This window comes from Sphaeramia orbicularis, chromosome 16, assembly GCF_902148855.1.
Source record: "Sphaeramia orbicularis chromosome 16, fSphaOr1.1, whole genome shotgun sequence".
Classification (NCBI taxonomy): Eukaryota; Metazoa; Chordata; class Actinopteri; order Kurtiformes; family Apogonidae; genus Sphaeramia; species Sphaeramia orbicularis.
In genome coordinates this window covers 24,280,384-24,301,003 of record NC_043972.1, presented here as the reverse complement: position 1 = coordinate 24,301,003, position 20,620 = coordinate 24,280,384, and the positions used below count along the sequence as shown (strand labels likewise).

The window sequence follows — 20,620 nt, the reverse complement described above, 5'->3', positions numbered from 1 at the left end:
TGTGTGCACAAACTTTGCCAATAAAGCAGATTCTGTTTCTAATTACTGTCGAAATAAAAAGATGCATCAGGATTTGTGCATTCAAATTGAAACAGGCCAAACTTGTTCAAATCCAGGAAATGCAAGATTCTCACATATTGATGAGACTAAAATAAGATAGAGCGCATTATGAGAGAATATCAGATCCTACTGAATTCAACAGAATTACTTTATCCAAATGGAAAAACATCTACAGTTTCCGAACAGTAAAAATAAATAAATAAATAAAAATGGACACGGACAGACTATATAAAAAAAACTGTCAAATTATCTCCCGTGGGAATAGGGTCAGAACTAATGAGTGAGTGAATCCATGGTATGAAGGAGGTATGGATTTATGACAGTTACATTAAACAGGCCTCATATTGTTAGATATAGCTCATGTAGTTTCATTCTAATATTTTACTAAAAAATCATTTTATCCAACACATTGTCATTTTGTGGGTTTTATATTCCAATTTATACCCACAATGATAAAATGTCCTCAAGTGCCTATCTGCTGTGTCCTTTATAAGACACAGCAGGATTGACATAAGCTATTTTGTGCAGGTTAAACATGATCATGTTTTGTCAAATGTACTATTACACCACACACTACAAATTATAGTCCCCTCTTTCAGTTATCAAGAAGAACCAGAAGAGGCACAAATTCACCATTCTCCATAATGTGGATTATGACTGCGTGAAAACTAGGTTTTTAGCCCAGAGAAATGGTCTGTGCTTTGAAGAGTATGTGGGATTTTTCTGCCATTTCTGCTCGGAGTATATTTAATAATTTCTGTGAGAAATGAGGGGACATCATGTGTCTATGTAAGCCATAAACTTTCAGCTCAAGAAATGTAATAAATGAATACATAATAAAGCTCGGAGTTTGTTCTGACACACTTTGAGATGAACCCGTGGGGACGCAGATGGGATATGGGTTTTAGGGATGTGAATAAATTATAGCAGTTGTTTTATACCATTACTATCCTCCCTCAACACCCATCATTTTCCCAAGTCTTTCTTTCTTTGAGACATACCCGCCCATGCTGAAAATACTTGAACAAAGATCTGCAAATTGAAGTCAAGCTACACCAGCATCGTGACTGTCTGGAAAGATCAAATGTTTAGTTTACAAATCAAATTACTTAAACTGTCATGTAAACATAATGGCTCTCTAGTTAGAGTTAATCCTTTTGCAGTACAACATAATCATCACAAGCATGTACATATGCAGCCATGTGAAAGCAGAATATGCTTTGTTTGAATGTACTGTGGCTCACGGGCTGTATGTGTTGTTTTCCCATTCGTATAGGTAATTATAGAGCATGGATTCGGTGTCAGATCAGTGATTCTTTATGACCGGCATGTGCAGTGTTGGCTATGAACTCACCTACTGACAGAACATTCATTCAGCGACCGCTCTCTCATCATTTCTGCTGTGTATTAAAGCCAAGCCCCCAAATCTATCAGCAAGCAGCCAAGATTAAACTGTCCTTATCACTCACTGATACTACGTGATCTAGAGAAAATTACTTGACACTTGACCGTCACTTCTACAGGAACTTCTGGGACATCCTATTTCAAGTCCAGGAGTGTTAATTTGGAGTCAAGTCCTCTCTTTGTAGATGGATCTCCACAAGCTTTTCTGTCTGTGGGAATTCTGTGCTACATACTGTTAACAGTGGATGTGGATGAAATACCGGCATTATATCGCTTATTAAAAAGGTCTAATTTATTTTATTTCATTGTAATTTCTTCCCTTTTTTCTGCCTTGTTTACTCTGTTCTTGTTCTAGTTATTGTTACCATTATAATTATCACCATGGTTGTTATTGTTAGTATTGTTGATAGTTTCTTGTGAGGGCCCTTCACTCTTTTCTTCCCTTCTCCCCCTTTCTTCTCCTTCCCCCTGTTCCTTCATGTCAGGTCTAGCATCGAAATGTGGTTCAATGAAACTCAAAATAAAGTATGATAGTAGAATATCAAGTAAGATAGTAGAATATCAAGGGGAGCCTCATATACTTTATGAAGTTTCCCTTGGCAAAGCAAATTTGTTCAGCACAAAAAGGCAGCCAGACTACCATTCTGCTGTTATGATGCTGGACAAGACAAGTTAGAATAATAATAAAAAAAGAAATTCCTGCATCCAATTATTAGGAGGTATGTCCTCAAACTTTTGCTTTTTACCCCTTGGCCAACGTCTGGCCGAAGGGGTGTTGCAGTCGTTTTGTCGTCTGTCTGTCCATTCAACGATGTAATCACATTATCTGAAGAATGCATTGAGATATCTGTGCCACATTTATACTGTGGATGCATCTTGGCATGGATCAGAAGCCTACAGACAATAAGTCACCTTGACCTACTTTTCCAGGGTCAAATGGCATGGCATGGAAGCATGACCCCTTTGTTGGGGTGATACATTTGCCTGGAACAGCCTTGCGCAGTTATAACATCTGAGTATTTTCAAATATAAATATGTATGTAATAAGTTTTACACAAAGACAGTCTAATCTAAGTTATAGTGCAGTAACTTTCAATGGAATCTTACACTATATTAGGCCGAGGGGTACTAAAAGTATGCAGCACATTATGTTCTAGATGTGAAGCAGATTTGACTTTGTGCAGTAGTGGAAAAACGTTTTTGGACACCCTTAAAATTTGAAATATCATGAAACATTTAGAGAAAACTCTTTTGTGTGTCAAATGTGGCTGCATCAGACAGACACAAACATGTTTTAGTTAGTTTATTGTTAACCCTTTATCAGCTAGTGATTATTTTTGGTGATTTCCTCAAACATTAAATATGGAACCAATCCTGTGCCTCAGTGAGGTCCAGAAGCATGTTGGTTTTTTATGCTATATGGTGATTCAGAGAGGTTTTATGGACATTTTGAAGCTGTAAATAGTGAATATGAGTGATTTTTGTCAGTTTATGACCTTGTAACAGTTGTTTTATTGCATATATTTACTTTTTTAGCAAGTTCTGCTCGAATGTTTTATGGCAAGTGGAGGTAGATGACGATGTTTAATAACACAGGAAGGTTGAAATTTTGAATTTCAGAGTATTTTAATCAGTGTCCTCTAAAAGGTTAACAAGAAAAAATAAAACTAAATTCGACAGTTTCAATATGTCATGCCCTGAATGTGTTTCCTTATCTTGCTGAAACATCTAGTTTTGACCTCAGTGGAACAGAGCATGTGCAGAAGGGAGCATGTAAATTTGGAGAATGGAACAATACTGGGCAGAGTTCAATGACTTAACAGTGATTCTTAATGCAGTACATCACAAACTAATGGGGTGTCCAAAAACCTTTTTCCACCACTGTATGTGAATGAGAGTAGATGTCAGAAACATCCTCCAGCAGCACTTTGATAATCCTCTTTGTTTTATAAGTATTTGATATTAACTAATGTGGTCATAGTTCTTGTTAAAAAAAACTGGAGGTCATACATTACCTTCTTGTAAGCTTCCCTCAAGCATTTCAAATAAATATTAAGCTATTATTTGTGCACTGGTGTAGTTCTTACAGGAGAGATCGACTAAATTACCTGCTTTGTTTTGGAAAGACACTGTATATAAGGAATGAACAGTGCTGTGTGTTCTTTAATACTTTTATTCCATTTTCCATGCCAGCCCACCAACCAGCAATTTAAAGCAATTTTTCCCCTACACAGTTACATCTCACTTTGTTAGTGCTCTGTCAGAGCTGGAAATAGGTCTACTGTTGTCCTTGATCATTCAGGAACAGGGATGAAAGCTCTCTAGCTACTTTGTCTTTCTTCAAGACAAACCACAACTTTCTTGGGCGTTGCTAAGTGTAGATTGTGTCGGTATAATGTTAGGAAGAACTTCTTCAGGTGCAATACTTGCAAATGGAGAAGCACACTGTGGTTTTAAAATGACTAAATCCCTGCAAAAGAAAAGGCCACATAAAAATATGTGTTTTTGTGTTCGCAGCACAAAGGTGGTGTTCTTTCACATAGCGAGGAGGACTTTGAAAATGGTAATGCACAGACGGTGGATGAGAGGAGAATGTTGAGTGAAATAGTTGCTCAGTTTTGGGATTATTCCAGCAGAAAACATCCTGTGAGCCCGACTACTACACAGTTAAAAATGAGGGGGCTTCAAATTATTGTATTAGCATAAGTTGTACCCATGATGTCTATTATTACTTTACTGTCTTGTGAAGTAAAGGTGGATTTTTTTCTGCTGGAAACAAATCATTACAGTAAATGTGGGGCAAGCCACAGAGGAATATTCACATGTTCTCTCCAAGGTGGAACCATCTTTTGTTCCTCGTTGGAAGTGGATCTAAAAAGATTTCCATATGGATATGTATGTGCTGTGCTTCTTTTTTTATGCTATATTTGGGTAGGTTTTTTCAGCATGAAAAACAGCTAATAAAAGTCAAAGGCAAAACAATACTGATGTAGCAATCTGTTTTTTTAATGTTTGTTCAGAAGTGTCATTTTGTTTTTAAAGTTCTCAAGGAGAAACAAGTTCACTTGAAATTGTTTCTCTTTGATGTTAATGAATTTAGTAAAGAGTATCTTCAGTTTGGGATTTCCGTGTTGCTGCTCTGGAGCCGTAGGAAGAAAAAAACAAAACAAAAAGAAAAAAATAAAACAACACATGTGCCACATTCTGAATTACTTCACGAAAATACCCAACTGGAGGCTGTGAAGTAGAAAGTTAGTTTGCATGTGCACGTGCGTGTCTTCCTATACAGTATTATGTCTGTGAGAGAATGAAAGAAGGAGAGAGAGCATGAGTGCAAGTAGGCAAATAATGCTGGTTAGAGGGGTAGGCCTACTAATCCCATAAGCACTGCGTCGGAAATTTCTTCAGAAATAAAAAAATAAATAAAGGCACGGGTGGCAGGCAGAACTCAATGGAAAGCAGAGTGTGTCCCCATTTTCCTAAGTAGTTCTAAGCAGCATTAGTGCCTCTTAGCTGAACACGCCAAACCTGGGATTCAAGCTGAATCCTTGCTGGGTGAGGCTTAAGATGTGTCATCAGTGTGTGTGTGTGTGTGTGTGTGTGTGTGTGTGTGTCACACACACGACGTGGCTAGCACTGATGCATTAAGTGCAAATTTATGCACACAGACAGCACATGCAAAAACTGTCTCCTAGTATCTCTCCCCCTATTTCCTCCGCTCCATCTTCCTCCGTCTACTCTCCCCTCCTTGAAATATTGGCTCCTATCATCCAGATCAGTGACAAGATAACAGATGCCCTGTATCATAACAATTTTCAGCTCTCCCCACCTGAACCACCACACCTTATAGTTAAACCCAATCATGCAAAAGAAAAGGCGGCTGATTTTATTGGAAGAGTTGAAAAGGCACAGATTTTAGCCTCATATGCAAGGGAAAAAAAAAAAAAAAAAAAAAAAAAGAAGATATTTTTCTGTCTTTTTCTAAGCCCTAATGCTGCGTAGGCTGTCAGTGGGAAATGATAAAAATGCTGGTATTACCAGTATGCTTTTCATTGCTTGTCCTAGATCTTAGGTCTTAGAAAGAGACCAAAAGGAGAAGAAAAAAGTGCAGCAAGGCAGAGAAAATATGAAAAAAAGAAAAAAAAAGAAAAGAAGATCTGCATTTCTACTTAATACACTAACCGCACTGTGAAATGGTGAAATGAATAAAGAGCGACCACTTGGGAATCAAAGTCCTCGCTTTGTTTTCTTGTATTCATTTACCTCACAAGAGCAATAAGAGTGAGAGTAGACGAGTGAAGAGGCAGGAAGGCTTCTGCGGCTCACTGACTAATGCATACAGGTCAGTAGAAGCTGACAGCGTTCAGGCAGTGGCGGCATGAAGGTGTGTAAGTATCTTTGTATGTATGAGACAGATAGTTGTGTAATTGAACGCCCCCATGTGATTGTACATGTGCATGGTGTTGCGTTAGTGTTTATGGGATGAGGAGGGCTGAGCTGTGGGGTTTTGCTCCCCTCCACACCACTTCCATCAAGCATAACAGCGTCGAGTCCAAGAGCCTGAGCTGTTGCAGTAGCTGTCAAGGATTAGAGCTTAGAGGTTAGGAGCTTCACACACTTAAAAGCACACATGCATGCACACAAACCCTCACTCTCTGCTCCTTTTTACTCTTTCCTTTAAAACTGTCTTGGGTAAAAGTTGTGCACCCATTGATTCATCCAACAGCCTCAACATACCACGGAACAGGGTACATAAATAATGAAACGCAGCCATGAAATATTACAAATGAATGTCACTTTGAATGTTGTAAACTTGCAGCCAAGGTCAAGTGAGTCTGAGAAGGGCAGGGTTGAAAAACATCTCAGTTTGAGTAGTTGAGCTAAGACATGACAATGAAACACTACTTCTGAGCCCATAACAGCATCTGATACCCAGAATAAGTGTGGAAAAAAGCCATTACATAACAGAAATAAAGCATCTTTCCTCCTTGTATATCTTTACATCATTCACTAGTCTATCTTTTCCCAGTGCTGTAAGTGTGTCTGTACGCATGCAATTCTTTTTCTCTCACATTTCATTTGTCCTTTTCCATTTCTCATGAGGCAAATACAACACCAGCTCTCTTCTCTGCGACTGAGACGGGAGCCAGGGAACAGTTCCTTAGCAACAATGAGCCACTGTTTGCCTCGTGGGTTCCTCCCTTTTCTAGTGTACGTTTGAACTGTTGGCTGCACAAGTTAATCTTCCCTGCAATATTCACTTTTGGGTGTCGATGGAAGACGTGCTAATCTCTGCTTCCACTCGAGCGTCATAAATCACGGATTGAAGTAGCGCTGATGGGCAAACAAGAACTACGTCGCTTTGGTAAATTTTCTAACTCTACGTCTACAGAGTGCACGCAAACTTTTACAGAGATAAAGCGAGTGATTAGAAGGATCCTTGACATGATAAAGGGAACTTCACAGCCATCCATCATCAGGTGTATAAGAAACTTTTAGCCTCGGCTCTGTGCCACCACTGAAACATTTTTAGATGCATATTCAGTAACGTGTTATGTTGTGCTGTATATTACGTTACTTTACGTGGCTTGTGTGTTAATAGAAATATAAAACCATGTGCCCTTCGTAGTCTGCTGGCATGTGATTACTTTGTGCATGTATTGGTATTATGTTTTATCAATAAGGTGTCAGAAGAGTTAAAGCCCTGGCATTTAGTGTGGCTCTGAAAATGTCCTGCAGCCTTCCCTATTGCTTGTAACCCTCTTTGTGCTTTTGTTCAGCTTTTTTCCTACCCTTTACCAAATTACTCATTCACATTTACACTGTTCTTATTACTGACTAATTTCCTTTGTTATTTTGTAATGAATTATTTATTTTATTGTTGGTGTGGTATAGTATGGGGTTAATTAATAATATACATATGACTATGTATGTGTCTCTCTGGCATATATTTAGGTTTTTATGTGACTTCTTTTATCAGCTCCCTTAAGTGAACAATGTGACACTATCTGTCTACATAGGAAGTTCTGTGTCACCTTGCCTGCTAATCTCATTAGATCTGAGGGTGTAAGCATGTACTATAGTGTATCTGACAGTAGGCTTGTGTGCCAAGGTTGACACTGCACGGTCTGATAGTTATCAAGGTCTTTTGCAAAACATGAACAGTGCTGTGTATGCAGGTGTGTGCGTTTAAGGGCATTTACCTTGGCATGCTGGCATGGTGCCGCTCCAGGTGCCGTTGCTGGTGCAGGTTCTTGCCATGGTGGTGTCCCCTCCTACCATCACATATCCCGGCTGGCACATAAATGTCACATTCTGGTTCACCGTGATATCATCACCAAATCGGAGTCCGTTTGCTGGTATACCAGGGTCTCCACAGGTGATCACTGTTATTGGTGTTCAAACATAAGAAATCATCAGAAATGTTTGTCATGGCCAGAGGTGTCACATTTCTCAGGTAGAAGTATAGACACTAGGGTTTAAAAAGATTTCTGTAGAAGTTGAAGTATCAACTCAAGCTTTTTACTCAAGTTAAAGTGTAAAAGTACTGGTTTTAAAACTACTTAAAGCATAAAAGTAAATGTAAAGGGAAAAATGCCATTAGGACAAAAGCTTAGGTGGCGCCACAGGGGCCTATAGTGCACTACCCTACCTCCCCAAAAACCATTTTTCTAAAGACCATAATGAATATAATGTTATATTAAAATGTTACTGTTGAAAAATTTGGGATGCTCTAGTCTACCTGTTTCAGCTGCATATATGCCCACTGAAAATGAATGCATTTTAGTCCAATGCAAATGTATTAATGAACCATATGTGTGTACTACTGAGCATAAACATGTGTTTGATGGAGCACAAGATATGATGACTAGTTGAATATAAGTATTGGAATGGTGCAAAAAGTCAGGTGTGATGGATCACGTACAACCCAACAGGGTGTCAGAATGGTATATGTTTATACTTCTCATCCAACCACAGTCAAACTCACTCTATTCAGATGGCGCCATTTATCTGGATAGTTTTTTTTTTTTTTTTATCTTAAAGTAGAAGGAAAAAGTCAGCTGAGAAATAATTACTCCAGTAAAGTACAGATAACCAAAATGTCTACTTAACCCATAAAGACCCAGTGCTACTTTTGTGGCAGTTCCAATTTTTCTCTATTTATCCTATCTTAAGTCATTTATCTCCATTTGTTACAATATTATCCTCTGTATTTTGCGTTATTTCAGAAAAAATTTGGAATTTTCTCATATTTAATTTACTGACTATGTAGATGTTCATAAAAGTTCAGATTAAAGTTGTTTGTTATGATATCAGGAACAGAGAAAACTAAAGAAAAAGTGACTTTTTCAACAAAATATATCAATAATTGAACATAAACCCAGTGTCTCTATCCACTGTCATTGATCCAGCTCCATGGGTTTTGGTGAATCAATGTTGTAGAAGATGATGGTGTTTCCACGTTCACTACAGAGCCTCTGAACGTCCAAATGGGTCATATCTGATGACCATGAAAAGGTAACAAATTGTATTTTACACTAATTATTTACATGGATTGATAAGATTAGTGGATCAACAGGTATTAAACATTATAGATCAGTAGATGGTTTTGGTCACCAGTGGCTGTTTGGGTCTTTATGGGTTAAGTAAGGTAACAATGTATTTGTACTTCATTACTTGACACTTCTGGTCATGGCTAGTGCAAAAGCAAAGAGGTAATATGAAACATTCACTATGTTTAAAGAAAATCTATTAATTTAAAACTTTCCTTGAGTGTATGATGTAATCACTTTTTATGCCTGTGCATGTTGAAAACAGAGGGGTGAGGTGTTATTAATTCAGCACATTTCTTTTTTTTTGGCTGTCTTTAACAGTTGCTGGGAGTCTCCTACAGTAATCATTTTTCTTCACTTGCATCACCAGGGCATAACCATCTACCTTGTTATTTTTGCATATGTGCTACAGGCAAAAAAAATGTGGGTAGAGCTTGTGATGATTAATAATTATCCTCTGAACCACATACTTTTTGTTTCAAAAGTTTTTATACCTGTGTCAAGTACAATGGTACGGTGGAAAATGGCTCACCAAACAAAGCACTGAAGAAGCACTGTGTTGTTTCATCATGTGCAGTACAGTCATACCAAGGCCACCGTTAGCTGAGATAGTAGTCAAAAACTGCTGTGCATCAGAATACAGAACTATAAAGGAGGAAGTTTGCTTGTATTACATACAGTTGACAAACTGAAGGAAAAGCCAACATAAAGATCAAAAAGTGGTTTAGTCAAGTGTTTGGACACCACAAGCTGCACAAACAGCTTCAATTCTGCCTTGGCTGAACTGGCCCTACTGCAGGGATAAACACCCTTCTTCTAATAGATGTTCCCTCATTTGATGTCTGATGATGGTGGTTTACAGAACTATCTAACACCTTGGACTAAAATATACCATGGTTCATTTATAAAACAGTGCAGGATTTATTCTAAAACTGTACCTGACTGCAAAAGCTAAAATATTGTCTGCCAAAACCAAAGAATCGATTTCTGAAGCTGCTCTCATGCACACCTACAGGAAATGTTCCCTTAACACTTCAGTCCATCTGAAAATGTGTGCACGTGGATCAACTTTACATGGTACTAACTACACATAATCATAAATGTATGCAGAGCATCTCATGAATGTTGATGTATATAAATGACCCTGCTGATCAGTGCTTGGTGGTGAATCCTGATGACAACTGTGAGGCAGACCAGGGAAATGAATTTTTCTGATGGGAATCAAAGTGCTTGTGTTTGAGGTGAAGGTTAGAAACCACATACTGTTTGGTGGCCACAGCTGTGGGGGTGACAAAAGAAAAGCAAAAGAAATTGCAGCAAGTGGTAACACGCTGCTGAGTTAATCAAACAGGACAGTAGCAGAAAAAAACAGAAGGCGGAGGAAAAAACAAAGAATTGCATCCTACTGTCAGAGTGTGTCTGCTACTGGTGGGGGTAAGGGCACACCTGAGCTGTCACCACCGGAAACCCGAATGGCCTCTACTCGGGGGAAACAAGAGTGTGTGGCAGCTACCACGGTGTTTCCAGTGTGCTCTGTGCACTTGACAGGACAGAAGTGCACAGAGATGGTTTCATACAAATAACTATACAGAAACTAAAACTGTGCTTTGTGATATAGAGGATATAGAGGATGGGTCGGCATGTTTTGCATTCTAAAGAGCCATTTTTGGACAAAAATAGAAAAAAAAAAAACTGTCTGGAGCCAAAAGATAGAATTAGTTTGTATGGAATACGTTGAGAGTAAATCAAAGTTGCGGTGCATTTACAGAAATACAAAGAAATGACAGAACTACACTAGACACAATGGTGACATTTGTTATTATTGTGGACTGATATGTGAAGGCTGTCTTTGCAATGAACAATACAGATGAATACCTTCAGTGTCATAAAATAAAAAGTAGTCTACTTTTACTTCTACTACAACTTCTATTTTTTGTTTTTTTTTTGAGTGTTGTCTACATTTTTATATCTGCATAACATCAGAATGACTTGGTTGTTACAGAAATAGCAAAATGTGTGAAAAGTAGGGATTATTCATTTCCATATATTTTGATATGGAACCACTTGAAAAGGGCCCAAGAGCCACATGTGGCCCCGGAGCCACAGGTTGCCCACCCCTGATATAGAGGATGTGCTTTATGTCTTGGATTTCTACCATTAGTGATGATAATTCCATCCGTTAGCCTTGTTAACATGGTTGAGGTGAACGGACTTAGAATACTCATTCTTAATATCAGGGAACGGAAAGCCAGACTTTCCTGAAGCCACCTGCCACATCCTGGCATCATCCTAACATTTCAACAGCTGTGCTCTACCACTGGCCAGAATCACTACAGTCTGACCCTTTTCTCTGCAGTCTGACAGTGGAGAATGTGATGGAAAGGCAATGTGATGAAATACTGAGCAGAATTTGCAATATATGTGCTTCTATATGGATTAGTTATGCATCAGTAGTGCAGACATAAGTAATGATATTTGGTTGGATTTAATGTCAATGATAAAGTGGTACAAAGTAACTTAAGCGTGGTGTGAAGTGAAATTTCATCTCCAAGAGGCACTGTTATATCGTTCATATGATTCCTCTAACAGTCTGACTTAGGTTCACCGCTTAATCGTATGCAAAGTTTATGTCCGTGTCTTCTGGTGTGCTCATGCTCCAGATGAGTTTGGTTTTATTGATGCCAACTTTTGTGCAGGGACTACAACTGTTTCAGGCTCAATTTGGAAATGGTTATAAATGAGCCTGTGGTGACTATGAAGGTCAAACCATATGATTTGCATCATTTCTCGTCAATGACCCACTGAGCGCAAAGGAAACTGTCACTGTCATCCTGGAAAAAGACCGCCCCCACTGGGTTTTTCTTTTTATTTGTGATCCTTTTGAAATAGTTACGCGTACCTCGGGCATCAGTAATCAATTAACAGTTTCCTGTTAAATCATGATAATTAAAATATGAGTTACATTATTCAGATTGTTGTGTCAGTCACAAGTCATAGATGGACAGATTTCCTTTAATGTCATTGTATATAAAAATATAATGAAATTCAACATAAGCTTATTGCACATAAACTCACAGATGTGTATTGTTAAAGTTAACAGTTAAAAAACTGCAATGAAGTCAACAGTGTTCTTAGTCCTTTAACTCATTCATTCTATTTTTCTGCAAATCTAATCGAGAAAAAAAAAAAGAAATTTAAATTAGGACATATGTAGACATTGTAAATAGATTCCATAACTTTGATTTTTACCCATAATGCTACTTTTGCTGCAGTTGTCCTACATGATTTTTTCCTCTGTTTCTACCTTTCTTAACGAATTTATCACCAATTTTTTTAGAATATCATCCTCTGGATTTTGTATTTTTTGGTGTAAATTATGTATTTTCCTATATTTAATTCACAGATCATGTTTATGATGATGTTTATGAAAACTCAGAGTAAATTCAAAGTCAATTATATCAGAACAGAGAAAAATGGAGAAAAATATTCACTTTTGCACCAAAGATATTACTAACTGAATGTCAAAACAACTGTGTCCATCCACTGTCATTCATCAAACTCCATGGGTTTTGCTGCTGAATCAATGTTGTAGAAGATGACGGTGTTTCTATGGTAACTACGGAGCCTCTGAACGTCCAAATGGGTCATATCTGATGACCATGAAAAGATGACAAACTGAATTTTACACTAATTATTTACATGGACTGATTGGATTAGTGGATCAACAGGTATTAAATAGTTTATATCTGTAGATGGTTTGTGTCACCGGTGACTCTTTGGGTTGTTGTGGTTAAGTTTTGGCATCTCACAATAATTAGGGAAACTACAATACATTTCCATGTAAACGTCTAATACTAATTACCATAAGAAAGAACTATAGACTGTATGCAGCATATTGTCCACACATACTGAGTATTGAAGTCACAACACACTGATTTTAAAGGCGTTGGACATTCAGAACAGAAAATAAGCCTGTGGTTTGCATTTCTAGGGTGTCGTATGCTTCTACTGAGCAAAGACCACATGGTCACTTTCACTTTGTCCTTTACAGACTTGGGCAGATGATGACATTTACGTTACAGGCACCCACACAGACCTTGGCAGGCATGCAGAGCAACTATGATTAATTGACTGCAAGTATGTTGAAATGCCTGGTATTGCATTTGTAATAATAATGATGTTCTTCTTATACCATACTGCCCCTGCCCTGGTCATTTTTGCACGCTTGGTCTTGGCTTACCATCACAGCAAAGTTAACAGATGGCCGAGTCCTGGCCCCACTACGTTGTCAGGTCTTATTCTAGCACTAACTAGGACTGGAAATTTTAACTTGCCAGCCTCTATTTAGTTAGCTTTTCATAGCCCTTGATTCATACAGACCAAATCTGAGACCGTTTCTGACAAATTTCTCCTGACTCGCTCACCCTAATGTTAGCAGCCACTTCGATGCATATGTCTGTCCCAACTAACGCCTCCTCCCTCTAATTAATTTCTGTTTGTTTATTTGCAGATGCTGCCAAGAACACTTAGATATATTTATTATCAGGAGATGAGATGAATTTAGTATCGAGGCAGTGTATTTCTGAGAAGTTCTACAGAGAGAGGAAAAAAAAAACACTTTCATTTGTGCACTAACTGAGGTTTTATATTATTTGCAGTGCTTCCTAATGGGAAGAACAACTTTGACACTAGCATCTTTACAATGCAATGCACCCGCCCACAGAAACACAGGTTATTTGTGATGTTTGGCTGAATGATGTCAAACATTACAGCACATTACCGACTAGTGTTTGTAAGAATTTTCAGTTAATCATATATCCATCTGAAAAATAGCACAGCAGATGATATTTTCTGCTTTTCTGAAACACACTGCTGTTTATACTTTATGAGCATTTTATCCAGTAAATTAACTAACACGAGATCTGTCTGATTTTTTTTCGATTTTTTTTTAAGGCAGAAAATCTGTTTGCATAAATAGCATCTCTGTTACTTATTTCGAGTCAAATCAGACACTTTATGCATTCATCATTCCAAAGGGAGCTCCTGCTGTTTAAGTATCAATACCAGAAAATCATTCATCTGCTTGCCTATAAATATTGCACTCTTAAACTTAAACCTCCAACAGACCTTTTTTCTCAGATGTTTTGCTTTGCCGCAGTAAGAAAAATAGACAATCCTAAAAACATTAACGATGGACTGCTCCGTGTCCCTGAAAGCTATGCCACTGAGCCAGCAATAACAAACCGAACTGATGTACCTACACAGGACACTGCCATATTGACTTAAAAGAATTATATCTGAGCATTCCCTGCCAACACACATCAAAATGTCTGCGTTTGAGACGGGGATCTTAAATAATCATCTTAATGGATTCAGCTCTCCGACAGACCGGCTCTACAGTCAAAAAGTATAGCTGAAACAGTATATTCTAAGGTTATGGCATATAAGGGCTTTTTTAACCATGTTATAACTCTTTTGACTTGACGACAACACATCACAGGGAAGCGCACTATCTTGAATTAAGCATGATACGTCTCTCTAAATATAAGCCAGAAGTAGCTGGCATGAATAAAAGACAGCTGATGAAAATTTCAATCGTATCAACAAAAAAAAAAAAAAAAGAAAAAAAGAAAAAGAAAAAATATCTCAAGAGGGTGTGGAAAAAGTTGCCTTACTTTAGGAAAAGAGATCAAATGAGAGGATGAAACAAAGAATGCATGAATGTAAATGTTTACATGTGCTTGTCAATGTGTTGGAAAGTTAAAAACCCAGTCAGTCAGCACAATGTGGAAAAGCTGCAGGCTGTTGACTTCAACAACTCAGCTTAACTGTTCTGTACAGCTTTTTTTATTCACTACATTTACTCGTTCCCAACAAACCAAGTTACTGGAAGAAATCGGGTTAAGGCAACAAAACAGGGAAAGAGTTTACAAGCTCTGCAATAACCTGACTATAAAAGCTGCATATAAATGTACCAGGTCAGTAATCACATCTCTCATATATCAAGTACCGTATCATATTCCTGCACCATACCATATTTTAGGTGTGTAAGTGACATATACTACTGCTGCAAGAGGTTATTACTTTCTTTTGCCATAACACCAGAGCGCTGATTGTATAACCAGAGCACAGGATCCGTTGTGAGGCAGCGGAAAATTACTAATTTAAGCTCATCTACTGTGTTTCAGTTTCACTTTTCTCCCCTTCTGTGGATTTAGATAATGTGAATTAGACGATCCATATTTAGTGAAAGCACTTGGTCTAAAAAAACTATTTAAATGCACTCACCCCATGACCCAGACTCCACTGTGAGATTCCAGACACACACAACAACAACAACAATAACAACTCTGGGACCGACCAACACAATTGATGGCTAAAGAGGGGAAAGGAATTGAGATATAGAGGAAGGTGTGGGAGAACAGACAAAATAAATCAACAGGATCCTGGCATACAACAACGCAAATAGTCTCTGTGAATAATCAGTGTTTACTGTTTATTTCAGAAAGTACTTCATAGCTTTACTCCACAGTTCACTAAGCAAATCTCTTTCCCTCTGCACTTGAGCTAATTTGCTAATTCCTTCACATGCTCTAGAAATTTTATTTATCAACCACCAAGCAGGTTAAAAATAAATAAAAAACAAAACAAAACAAATAGAACTTTTCTCTCTCTCCTTGAAGATGTTGTGTGACTTTGATCTGGTAACCCACATGATCGATTACCCATGAACCGTGAAAATGATTGCCTCCTTAATGAAGGCACACGGAGCCAATCTCGGCATCTTAAGTGTCGATGTCCCTGAACTGACCACTAAAAACGCAATGTGAAGTGATAGCGTACAGGAGGATAACGCGCATTCGGTGATGAGCGCACAAGAAGAGTGGCAAAAACAGCCAAGTGAACCATTTTACTTTTCTGCATGTTTGATCATTATTATTATTCAATCCAATTTTCAATCTTTCTCTTCTCCTCCCTCCCTCTCAGAGTATCTCTCCGGAGACTCATTTCATTCCAAAATTGAAAATTATGCCCATACCATTCATCTTTTCTTGTGATTCAATAACAAGCAAAAAGGAATGAGGAAGAGAGAATATGGTGATTTTCAGAAAGAAGAACAATGTGTAATTTTGGTTGATAGTCATCCTGGTGCAAATTGAATATAGATTGGCATACTTCTTAATTACTGCAAGGCTCATTTGCCCAGATCCAGACAATAAAAACGGCTGACAGTTTTGATGTTTCGTGAGGAAAGAAGACTCAGTGAGATTTATGCGCTATTTGAAATGTAATATCCTATTTTAGCACCTCTGCTGATCACTCAAAGAGGCTCCTTTTGGTAGAAACAGGGAGGTAAATAATCTTAATTTCACCTGAATTTAAGACAGTAAATCTGCTTTATGAAGCGTGCGTCTATTTTGTCCGTGGGCTAATTGCTGTTTAAGTTCATTCTACTTAAATTTCAACCCTTATGATGAATGGCTTGCCTGGTCATGTGTAATTAAGAGCAGGGTATTTCCACGAGGATGATGAAGTTCAACGTGGAGGATCCCATGACACACACAAGGACACCTAATCTTCTTACTCCTATTTTTACTTATTGTTCTATTTCTAAGATGACTGGTTTCTAATCCTGTGATTATAATAGTTAAAAGACTTAAATGTGTTCAATGAATAAAGACTACATGTGCTGTACTGTAGTGTTTTTCACTTCATAGCACTGGTATAATTAGGACTAAGCTTCTCGTGATTATTTTACAGTTTTCTATTGAAGTGAGCAGGTAATTTTTTTTATTTACCTCTACATTACAACCATGCATTCCAACAACAATGCAAACTTTATCAATATAACTGCATCTGGAATTGAAGTTTAAGCAATTTTAACCCTTTAACAACTGCAATCTCTCCAGTGCTGCAGTTTGCACTTTACATTATTCAAATGACTGTGACTCCTGAACCGTTAGCGCTAGCCACAAAATCCAAATGACATCAAAAAGCTGAGATCCTGAGTTTTTTGACGCTATGTAACACTTTACGGCAGCAATGTGGGACACTATTACAAGTAGAAAGGAAATGTTTCGGAGACTTCCACACAGGCTAAAAATACCTGGAAATCACAAAAATATGAAGCCATAATATGGATACTAAATGTACAGTCGTGGAAAAAATTATTAGACCATCAAAAGTCATCAAAAACAATGATTATGCAGTCAAATACTAACTCCTGTGTGTATCATGTGACTAAAACAGACAGAAAAGAAAACAAGGAATGTCTAAAAGCACTGTTTTTGTCAGTACAATGCCATAGATGTTGATGGAAGAACTGAAGTGATTTTGGTTATTATCAATAAAACATGGAAAATGGATAGATATCAGCTCTGAAATTAAACTCTAATGAGCTATTTTTGTTGTTATCATTATATTTGTCTAAACAAATGTACCTTTAGTTGCACCAGGAATTAAAATTAACAAGAAATGGAAGAAAACAAGGGGTGGTCTGATACTTTTTTTCCGGCGACTGTATGTAAAGAATGTTTGAGCAGATGTAAACTAGCTGAAAGTGTATTTCTGCAATCTCCAAAAGTTTCGTTCTGGACATTTACAGTTGTTTCTGATAATAAATATGCTAGAAACTTCAAGTCCGTTTTTCTCTTTTTTACTAAAACACAGTTTTAAGCATTTATTATTTAGAATTATGATAACAAGTGGTGCCAGGCACAACAAACCCCGCCCCTTGCACATATTGTAGCTTATTTTGGCATCAATCTACTCTTTCATCCATATTCAATATTTGTTAAATATAAAAATTATATATGCGCAAAGTTTGAAGTAAACTGAAAGAAAATTGATGTTTTTATAGACATTTGAAATTTCACCCATTATAAGTAAATGGGAGAAGAAAAAGACTTAAAAATTTCACAAAAAATTTCAAAAACAAGCTATCACTTAGATATTTTTGCAGTCATGACTAAGATTTATCTCTATATCTATGCAGCGTTCTAAGTAAACTAAGTTAAAATTGCCATTTTTATACAGATTTGAAATTTTGCCTATTATAAGTAAATGGGGGAAAAAAGATTTTAAAAATTCATAAAAAAATTTGAACTTTGACGCACTGTTCCAAAAATGTAATGACATCTATTCTGGGTCATTGGCAATCTATAAACCCAATATGGTATGAATTCAACCAATAGTTTTGCTGCTTAAGTGTGCCAAAGTGCCAAAGAAACAAACAAACTGAACCAAAAACAATAGCCCTTACCTCCCCTTTGGGGGGGCGGGGTAATTAATGGCCAGATATTGAAAGTTAAGTTCTTCCTGAAAACAAAGGACATTTTCTGACACTTTTATTGCACATAAAACATGAAGACATCTGTTATAATGGCAATGTTAAAATTAAGTATGTAAAACACATTAGAGCATGCAAGTAATAGGGATATGACACTCACATGTGCAGTTTGGAGCCGTGCCAGACCATGTGCCGTTTGCGAGGCATTGGCGAGTGGGTGAACCGGTGAGGAAATAGCCCTCCATACAAGAGTACACAATAGAGTGGGAGAAGGTTGTGCCATCCACACGGGAAATACGCCCATGAGCAGGTGTACCTGGATTCCCACACTGCACCGCTGCAAAACAGGGGAGAAAAACGAGGAGGTGAAGGTCACAAGAGTAAAACAGTAATGGATTTTCTATTTTCCATATCAGTGATTCACAATCTGGAGGTAGGAAGACCACATGGCAGCTGCAAGATGATATCTGAAGGTCTCAAGACGATTAAATGAATGGTGGTGTGAAAAATATTTGTCTCGTGCCACGTGAATATTTATTTATGAAACAGTAGCTGCTTTTCATTTGACCTGATGAATATTTGTGGTTTGAGAATTGTGCCTGTGATTGGTACTCAGGTGGAACAATCTGAAAAGGGCACACAAAAATCTTTCAGCACGTGTTTAAATTCTCCATTTTATCTGTACCCCTCATGTAAGGTGGTAGAAGAAATCACTGTGTGAACAGCTGTGAACTAAACCTCTCAAGAACTACTAATCCATACAGCATAACAGCTTTATTAACAGAGGCTAATGAGCAGTAGTGGTGCAGCGGTACACAAATCCACATCGCGCTATTGATGACTCATCGGTAAATAAAGTGTAGTTTGTGTATCAAGTCCCACGGTGAAAGTAGTGACATTTTTTAGCTGTGACTAGGAAGAGGATTCTCAGTAATGAGAAAACTTGCAGTTGCAGTCTAGCCCTCTAGCAACACTGAACATACGCAGACTGTTTGAGTCGCAGATGTGCTGTGGAATGTACAGTATCTTCTTATTGGCCAAACCTATAGTAAGCACACATACATTTTAGGTGGGTCTTCAGCTTTTTGACCATGTAAAGCCCTGTGAAACTTGAATATATCACTAGTTTTCTTCTAAATAAAATGTTGACATTAGAAAAAGTACGGTTATAAAGTGTCATGGCAGTGAGATTAAAAAACATGGTTATAATGGAAGTCAATGGGGCCTTTTTGTCCTCGAGGGTAAAACACTACAGAAAAAATACTAATGTAATCAAATCAATTTTGTTGCTAATCTTTGACATATCCAAGGCTCTAACAACCACCAATGTTTCATCCACCTACTATTTATTTTATGGAAAATATCTTTTTTTTTGTAATAAATCACTTAGAATTCACATCATTAAACTGTAATTTAAAGGGTTTAAATCCTGAGAATTATTGAATGTTTGGTAGTTTTGAGCAGGGTGGAAGTTGTTTAAGAGATCTGTGGAAAAAAAGCAAAAAAAATATATTGACGTATGATGATTGTATAGCAGTTTTTTGTGTGCGTACATTTTTGCCACAAAGGTGACCAGAGGGTGTAAAATGCATCATGTAGTAGAGTATAAAACACATGTAAGAGTAGAAGACACTGGATTTTCAAATCATTCTGACCACAATACTGTGCAATTTCTTTTTTTTATTTCATACTGTATATATAACTTATTTATCTTGGGACACGCACATTTATTTATTGTTGAACTCTATCGTTGTTATGCTTTTTATTCTATGTATATGTTTGCACTGAAGGAGCTTCTCTTAAATCTCATTGTACATGTGTATAGTGACAACAAAGGCATTCTGTTCTATTCTATTCTATTCTATTCTATTCTATTCTATTCTATTCTATTCTATTCTATTCTATTCTATTCTAAAAGTATAACTAAAAAAAAACAAAAAAAACGTTCTTGCCAAGTTTTATACCAAAAGCTACAACACAGCCAAAATGATCAACAAATGAAAACAAAAAAAGAGAGAAAAATGTACAAAAATGCCCGAGGAGGACCTAAGGATTAAAAATGTTGCATACATCTAAAAATAAATAAATAAACAAAATAAAATAGCAATGGAGGATGACATATTCTGGTTTGCAGCACAGGTACACTTGAAAAAACATTTAATTTAAGCATTGCTTCCATATCTGATTAGTGGGGTTGTTATGTTGCAGCATCCGCTCTGCATATGTTATAAGCTGAGTGTAGCCAGGGGTTAATGAAACAACAACAGAACACGACTGTCATGTCTACTAGTGCTGGATGAGATATGGGTATGCT

The 20,620-nt window shown here is 37.3% G+C and overlaps 1 protein-coding gene across 1 annotated transcript in view; it reads right to left on the bottom strand.

Annotated features, from left to right (window-relative positions):
* LOC115435868 (CUB and sushi domain-containing protein 3-like) overlaps positions 1 to 20,620 on the bottom strand; it is a 296,702-nt gene that overhangs the window by 30,780 nt on the left and 245,302 nt on the right. Inside the window, 2 exon segments of the mRNA XM_030158480.1 lie at positions 7,668 to 7,850; positions 18,467 to 18,643. Of these exon segments, the coding sequence (XP_030014340.1) occupies positions 7,668 to 7,850; positions 18,467 to 18,643 (360 nt within the window).